The sequence below is a fragment of the Saccostrea cucullata genome, unplaced genomic scaffold (genome assembly GCF_032062105.1).
Source record: "Saccostrea cucullata isolate Sc308-1 unplaced genomic scaffold, CSIRO_AGI_Scuc_v1 ctg7140, whole genome shotgun sequence".
NCBI classification, from domain to species: Eukaryota; Metazoa; Mollusca; class Bivalvia; order Ostreida; family Ostreidae; genus Saccostrea; species Saccostrea cuccullata.
This window is the reverse complement of record NW_026929548.1, coordinates 27,308-36,219: the sequence shown is the minus strand read 5'-3', so window position 1 is coordinate 36,219 and position 8,912 is coordinate 27,308. Positions and strand designations below refer to the sequence as shown.

The following is an 8,912-nucleotide window of genomic DNA, read 5'->3' as shown; positions in this document are numbered from 1 at the left end:
GTGTTTTCACCATAGAAATCAACGAAAAACGGAAAATATTTTTAAAACATCTCCCCCCCCCCCTGTTTCACAAAAATTACAAAAATTCCTTTTTACAGGTAATATGGAATGTTATTTCACAGATTCATACCAAAGCTTTTTGTGTGACACGGGGAAGAACATATGTTTATTGACAAAAAACGATAAAAATGCTTATTTTACATCCATTTCAAGGCGATATACAACTGAAACATTATATTTTATTGAAATATTTATGTTTTATTTATTTGCCTAAAACATAAGATAGGATATAAGGAACATTTAATCATATGCAAGACTATTTCAAAATATGGTGATGCTTGAAACTCCGATTTCAATGGAAAATATCGTCTACCCCCCTTTTTTCAAGGGCTTGAATTATGCATAATTTACTGTTTAGCGCTGGTATTAAGACAATTTATCAATTACCATTGAACTGTTCTTTGTATTAAACAAAGATTTTATGGCCAAATTGCTATTTATATTGAATTAAATGGTTCCAAAATGTAGGCGGGAATCAAGAGTTAGCGTGCGTATTTCTTACAGTTGAAAAATTAATTTCAGTCTTTAGTAACAGATTTAAAAAAAACGATTATTTTTCAGATGATATTTATATTACTAGATTGACGTAGTAATAGAATGTTTTTGACATTATAATAAACTGAATCTCTTTAAGAAGGTGTAATAAAATATTAATAAAGAAAAAATACTAAATATAATTCGCTTTAAAGTGCGAAAAATTGGTACTTTCCAAAATTAATCCTTTAATTAGTAAATGTACCTGCATTTTGAAACGGCCCCATGAAAATACCTGGACGGTAGATTTTCCACAAGCTTTGCATGTACGTTGGCCACAATGTAAGTTACATATGTTACATATGCTATCAAATTAAAGAGTTTCACTATTGCAGTTTTCGCACAATAAAAAACCCCAGGTGGCTCCCTTAAAGGGCATCGAAGTTATCTTTCTCTCTTCAACAATTACAAGACACACAATGCTTTATTTGGACATGGCAGTTGTCATTTCTTTTTCGGAGCACGGCGTTAAAAATATTTTTCTTCTCTATGTTTTTGTATGTATGTATTTTAATTAAATTTAATTTGTAATTATAATGTGAATGGGCGAGACACTGTAAATCAGACCAAGCTCCTGTATTTTATTTCCAGATGGCTCCAAAAAGAAGAGTTGGCCATAAATACTGTGTACAAAAAGATAATATTTTCTACCCTTCCACAGTCCCATCTGTAAACAAAATAATATCATAGGATGTAAAAGAACCTGTATCGAAATTTATAGAGTCTTAATTCCTCTTTTTCGGGTTTCTAACATCGTTTTTTTTTATACCTTTTCCTTTATTGAAATTTATTTTTTTTTTATTTTGAAGGTGGAAAAGTGGAGGATATAACCATTATTGGGGGCGGAATCGGGGGTACCTACACAGGATGGAGGCTCAGGAACAAAGGCCTCCGGATAGGAATTTATGAATACTCAAATCGTGTTGGGGGCAGGATGTACACAAGAACTTTTCCAGATGCCCCCGACCTCCCGGTTGAGTTAGGAGCCATGCGACTGAGGCCAGCAGACCATCTAAGAATGATTAAAGCCGGAAGAGAATTAGGGTTAACATTTGTTCCTTTTGTTGAAGAATTTGGGCGGATTCCCGAACGCACCCGCCTTTTCCTGCGTAACACGCACCTGTGGATCTCTGAGTTAGGGACGTCCAGAGCCCCTTACCGACTTAGGCCAGAGGAAAGAAGAGATCCTAATGAATTAGCAAGGTGAGTTCTAACACTTTTCTCAAAGAAGATTCAGAGAGCCTCACATTCATTGCTATCGTATTTTAAAAACATGATTGAAATCTTAAAAATAAATTCCATGCTCCTTTCTTTCAGTACATTGATTTAAAGTGCAGTTTTAATGCATCTGTTTATTTAAGGAATGACTAATTCTTGGCCAAATTATCGAGTATAATCTGGTTTGGGTCAGTTTACGCTTTATAATCCGCGAAGTGGATTATAAAAAAAAAACGTAAACTGACCCAAACCAGATTATACTCGATAATTTGGCCAAGAATTAGTCATTCCTTATAATTTAATTTTAAAATAATTACACAACTTTGGATGTAAAATTGTGTTGCTTTTTACGAGTTCAAATTTGCCGCGCAATAATACAACCTTAGTAACGGAAGTAATGTGAAGCGAGGGGAGGTAATAACTGATACATAGATCTAGCAGCCATGTTGTGTGTTTACATGAGGTAAGATCGAGTTAGTGTCTGAAGTTAAAATACAGTTAGTAAATCTTGAATTTTCCATGGATTCCAAGGATTGGAAATGAGGGGATTGCATGTATAAGATGATTAAACTGGTCGTCAAGGGGGTGTGTCCCAATACCAAACCAGATTGTACAAAATGTTTTACGTTCTGTTTTGGAAATCAACCAATGAGAGGCGAGAATATACACAAAATTAAAATATTTAAATTGTTCTAATTATTGTTAAACACACTTAACATGTAAACGATATGGATTGATTGAAATTGGTAAATAAATGAAATTTGATTTACGTCAAACATCTTAAACTTATACATCAACACCTTGTCTGTTTTTAAGGCACCAAATATTGATTTACGAGATTTTTTATGCATTATTTTTGTTATGATTTATTAAGATCGGCATAAATGAATATTTTACTATCTTTAAACTGAATTACCGACTTTTTCCCATCAAAGTTATACAAAATTAAAAGTTCATTAACAATTTAAGATTGTAATGGCATTTTTTTTCAACTTGCAGGTTACTATCTGAACGGTTTACAAACTATAACGGTTCTGACCCAAATACAGAACGGTTTACTGCTGTCACTCTCAGAGATGGAGTACCTTTATATTTACAGAGGTTTGTTATGATGATTTACGCCTAAACAATAGAATAATATTTCTTTACCTTTTAGTAGAAAAAAAACTATAAAAATCTGTGAATCTTTTTTTCCCGCTGATAACGGATCATATCATTTTTTGTTCCAAGGGATTTCTTATTTTTCTTAACGAAGTATTTTAGCTCATCTGAGCCGAACATAATCAAGCTTTACTGATCAAATTTTGCTTTATGTACGCAAATCAGTCTGTGAACTTTTAACAAATTCTACTTTTCCCCCCTCATAACCACTGTGGGAAATTCAAACAAACTTGCAAAAAAGAAGGTCGATGTTGATGACAAAATCCATGTTTTTGACAATATATATATATATATATATATATATATATATATATATATATATATATATATATATATATATATATATATATATATATATATATATATATATATATAAAGCACTAAATAACCAACAACACTGTATATCCTAAATGTCGGATCTACCAAGTAGATACAAGGTCACGGATGCAAATTTATATAAAGCACAAAAATGACCAACGACACGAACAATAAAAATTGTCAAATTTTCGGGACGCCCTGTCCCTTCCTCAGGACAAAGAAAAAAGTTAAAAAGTCATAAGAACAAAGGAAAAACAAAAACAAAAACAACTAGCACTACTACTAAACACTATATATTTACAAACTTAGTTACATGTTGAATTGGAAATTTTTAAGAACACTATTAAAGAAAGAACTCCGGGCCGCTATGAAATACGTTTGATTTGTCAGGTGTACTCGGGTGAAGTGCGATTTACATAACTGATCGAATTAATTATGCTAATTAATTACGACAATCAGTAAATCGTACATTGTTTCATTCTCTCAATATGGCGTAACTATACTTAATAAAGAATAATCAAAGAAAAATAATATAGAAAGGATATTTTAAAATATGAATTATGATCTATTATAAATTGTGAAATATTTTGGGACTTATTATCGGGAAAAAATAATTAACAAAGGCGTAAACAATTTATAGTTATGTGGGTTGTTCGAGAGTTGGTGACGCAGATGAACTGTAGAGTTAACACTAAATTGAGAGAATAATCTTGTTTAGTATCTTCAGGAATTGGGTCTAGTTTACGTTCATTCTGGTGAAGTCATTCAGTTTGTTAATACCATTTGGGCGGAATGACTTCAATCTGTGCATCCAGAACTTTTCTTTGCTTTTTCTCTTGGCGTCTGTCCATCTTGGGTTATGGTCAATCACCACTACTTTCATGTCCTCCCATTTGTGACCCTCAAGGTTGAAATGTTCCCCAAGGGGTTCATTGAGTTTTTTGGTCCTAATGGTCGAACGGTGGTTATTGACTCTCCTGCGGAGATCTCCTGTTTCACCAATATACTGTTTGGAGCAAACTTTGCAACTGATGAGATAAATGCAGTTGTCAGTATGACAGGACAAATTCCCTAGTATTTTGTAGTATTTTGTGTATTTTAAAGGTCTAAATTTGAAGCCCTTAACCGGCATACGATGACGTCTCTAAGTGATGAAAAAATCCCATATGAGACAGCACCATACAATCAATGATTCAATACATGTTTATTACTATATTTAAATTACTCATGTATTTTGCATATAAGGTGTGGAAATTAAAGGCATCCAAACGACAATTATACGAAAATGGGGTTAAAAGGTTAAGTATTACGTTTTATTTTGACGAAACAAACGTTGAATGCAGTGAAGGAAATACTAGAAAAAATCTAATTAACTGAAACGGTGTGTGCAAACAAATTGAATAACGCGCTGACGCGTAGTTAGGGAGATACATGTATATCTTTTTAAAAAAAATAATGATTCATTGCTTAAATATATTAGCAACGTAAGGATAAACATTTGCTTGAAGTTTCATATATACATATAAAATACATGGTTACCCTCGCGATATTTGGGCGAGGGTAAGAAAACGTGACAGAGAGCGATGCTTGCCGAGCACTCCATCACGTTTTCGACCCGAGCCTAAATATCGCTTGTATTTCAGGACAGTAACCATATATTTTGTTTATCTTGCAAAATATATTTACATCTTACCTCCAAAATGAACTATTTTCAACCCGATTTAGACACATCTCACAGAGGAAACTAAGACTCCATGGCGTAAACTTTGTAATATGCATATTTTAGAACGTCGGAATACATGCATGAGGCTTTATAAGGGCATTAACCGAATAAAGCTCTGGTTTATTAGGTTACCTTTATTAGGTCAATGCAAGGGGTAGTTGCAGAATAAAGTGTATTACATGCTTTTCTCAAGTGAAATTAAGTTTATGTGACAATGTCATAAAAGACCTCAATCCCTAGAATCTTAAAATTCATTTTCAGCTACAAAGAGGTTTTACGAAAAACTGGAATAAGTAATGAAGGATATAAATATTTACTGGACAACTCTTTAGTCAAATCTGGTTTTGGAGATGACCAAAGCATTATACGGTTTCCTCGAGCAAGACGAGGATTCGAAGAGAACACGACTCCCAATAGACTTCCACGGGTGGTTACTATTCCGACAGGATTGGTTTCATATCCCATGGGATTTCTGAGACGATTCCTGTCAAGGAACCCAAAAAGGTATTGTCAAAGATATATTTTCAGAAAAGATAAATTATACAAACTTTAACAATAGATAACACTTAATCTCATGGCTATATTCTTAAAATTAAGAATACTAGTAACCCGCAGGAGAAAAAATTTCCAATAACATTTACACGTAACCGTTAAAAAAAATATAGCTTATTTATGTAAATGAACAGACGGAAATAAAGGCATTCATTCAGCTGGCTTAAAGGTTAGGATGGGTAAAGCATTTTATACTCATAAATTAAAAGAGATACCTTTATCATCCACCTTTCTATTCTACCAATTCGTTGAAAACGGGAGAATATTAAAAAAATAAAGTGACTTTATACTTCATTGACTAAATGACGTCAGTTTTGAACACATAAAACTAAAAGCGAACCATTGGGTTGAACTTGTATATCAAACCACAGTACGATACAAGCTAAAATATCCCAACAGAGAGGCATAACAAATTCCACTCCTCTATTATTGATTAGTTTTTCCCCTTATCAATCACAGGATGAAAGTTAAGGCCTTGATTACTCTGAAATATATCTTAATGTTTAGTGAGAAGCGACTCAATGTTGACCATTATTGTTTTTGGTAAGTAAATTATCCAAAGAAATGCGTGTTTGACTTTGCACTTAAAAGTATCAGTTTGTCTTTTCAAGCCGATCATCGTACCAATCTTCAAAATTTTAATTCTTATTGTAGACACCGGTATCATCCAAACAGCCAACTCATTAGAATATCAAGAATAAAAAGAGGACTTTACCGATTGATATTTAGAAGAACAAAAACTATTAATGGCAGAACTATTCCTACAACTAGATACTTCAGAGTGGTTACTCGTAATGTAATACTAGCTCTACCAAAAATTGCTATACAGCGGATTCAGATGCCAAATTCTGACAATCCAGTCTTCCAGTCGGCACTCAATTCAGTAATTGATAATCAAGCCTCTAAGATATTCCTTGTGTACGATTATCCATGGTGGCTTAATGAGCGATACAATTTCACGTTTACCCAATCAGATCTACCGTACAGACAATCTTTCCATTGGGGGATATCTCGCACTGGTAAAGCAGTTTTTCTCATGTCGTATGCTGATTTCGATGATGTCGCGTTCTGGAGTCAATTGCAAAGGAGAGGAAATGTCATAAGCAAAAGAAATGATGATACCCGGGTAACGGACGAGGTTATAAGACACGCACATATTCAGATTTCCAAAGTTTACAAGATAGACTGCAGACATCTCCCTGCTCCTGTTGACGGAATTATGTTTGCTTGGGACAAGTACCCGTACAATGGAGGCTGGGTATCTTGGAAACCCGGATCAAGATGGTACGACATCAAAAACTATCTGACAGCACCTTTTCCTGGAGACAATATATTTATTGTACATGGTTACTGGGGAGCGGAATATAATGGTTGGGGGGAGAGTTCCTTGGATGCCGCAGATGACGTATTAACTCACTTTGGAGTTCCATCCTATCTTTATAGCATGGGTAAAAAATGAGTATCCTTGTTACTTAGTTATGGAAGACAAACAATTGCAAACTCAGTGATTATCAAACGTCAGTCGCGATTTTTTTGTGAAAAGTTGAAAAATTATTGATAATTCTTGTAACACCAATAAATGATTACAGTAATTATATTTTATAAATAACAATGCATTTATTGATGTTTTAAAGCTGTATTATGAATCTCTTCCATGACAGTGTTTTTATTTTACTTACTATAATTTTTCTCTCAGTCGTGCTTAACATTCGCACTTTGTTTATTTACAAGATCCTGTCTTGGCAAATAAATTAGTTGTTCAAACAATTTATTTGAAACTATTTTATCGCATAATATTATGAACGTGAAATATATACGTATATCATGTCTATAGTATAACCTGGTCTAGTAGATATTAATAACTGGAAGACGGTATAGGGTTAGATTCTTATTTATTCCGTGCAAATAAACTTTAAAGGTTGTTGAATTATAAGTTTCAATGTTTGAATGTTTCAAATCAAGCCTAAAATCAAAATACAAAACTCACTTTACAACATAAAACGAAAATATTTACAATTAAAAAATTACAATAAAAATAAAAACAAACCGAAATAAATAAAAAAAATAGTCAATGGGGAAGGCTTGATTTTGAGTTATATGAGTTATGTTTATATCACCAGGGCAGTACGTTTAATTAACCCTATGAACATTTCATCGGAAATTATATTTGGGTAATGTTGGATACCGGTATATATAAGCATGGTACAAAAGGGCAGTTACCATCCATCCCCTCCCCCTCCCCAGCAAAACCAACCATAGAGGTGCAAATTCCAAGGTTCAGTGCCTGACTGGTAAAAGTTAAGACCAAAATCACCTGAAATTGTCTTAAGTAGGCCTTGTTCCTATACAAATTAAGGATAGTAATTTGACATAAGTTATTGACTTTTACAATTTAAACGAAATTCCTTGACTTGGATATACCGGGTAAGCAGAACTTTTAGCGATGATTGAATGCATATTGTTTAAAGTCCCTTTAGAGAATGTTTCACTCATATGAAGACGCCACCACTTGAAGGTGGAGAGCTGCAAATTTCTTCCTAATTTCGGCACTCAGGGCCATTGAGCAGGTAAGGTTTTTTTCCGTGAAAGCACCTACTACGACACGGGACCTCGGTTTATACGGTTTCAACCGAAGAACTGGTCTACACGTCCCTCAGTGGGATTCGAACCTGCGACGTAAAGATCAATTTCTTACTTCGCGACTCTAGAGCACACACTCTAAACACTGCTCCACCCGGGCGACGAAGTTTTAGCGAGGATTTAATTTTGGCATTATTAGCGAGGGTGCCAAGATCGCTAAATTTGAATATCGCTAAAAATTAATTTTGCTTAATTTGTAATAGCTTCTTTAGTGAGCAAAAATTACATTTGGCTAAAAATAAAATACGAATTTTTAAGAATAAATCGCTGAATTTGTGTCTCGCTAAAATTTCAATTCATAGGCCTACATTGAAATAATTTAAAATGAAGATGAAATGAGATGAAGCAGTATCGATGAATCACCTATCGGGACAGGGTAAATTAAGAATGCATTCTGTTTGTCATATAGATGTATTATCTACCCCCTCCCTTTTTTTAACCAGGCGTCAAGTGTGATGAGAGGTACCATTTCGACAAAGAATTGCCATTTTGTACAAAGTTAAAAAAATTATGTAAAATGTTATAAATTATATAGATGATTTTTTTATTTTACAGGAAATTTGGGAGACATTATTTGTAAACATATACCAGATATTTTTCCCTAGGTTTGTGTTGAACGTGGCATATCTAATGACAAGACAGCGGAGCTCTCATCAGGTTTGACTCTAAGGGATAGAATGGAGATAGTTATATCTATGCTTGTGTG

General features: G+C 33.7%; 1 protein-coding gene across 1 annotated transcript; it reads left to right on the top strand.

The window, feature by feature from the left end:
* Nucleotides 1–1,405: 1,405 nt before the first annotated feature.
* Nucleotides 1,406–7,069, top strand: LOC134281174 (aplysianin-A-like). The gene is made up of 4 exons (XM_062763644.1): nucleotides 1,406–1,797; nucleotides 2,812–2,913; nucleotides 5,276–5,518; nucleotides 6,221–7,069. Exons 1-4 carry the CDS (start codon nucleotides 1,529–1,531, stop codon nucleotides 7,023–7,025), a joined length of 1,419 nt encoding a protein of 472 aa, XP_062619628.1. The 5' UTR covers nucleotides 1,406–1,528; the 3' UTR covers nucleotides 7,026–7,069.
* The last annotated feature ends 1,843 nt before the right edge of the window (nucleotides 7,070–8,912 follow it).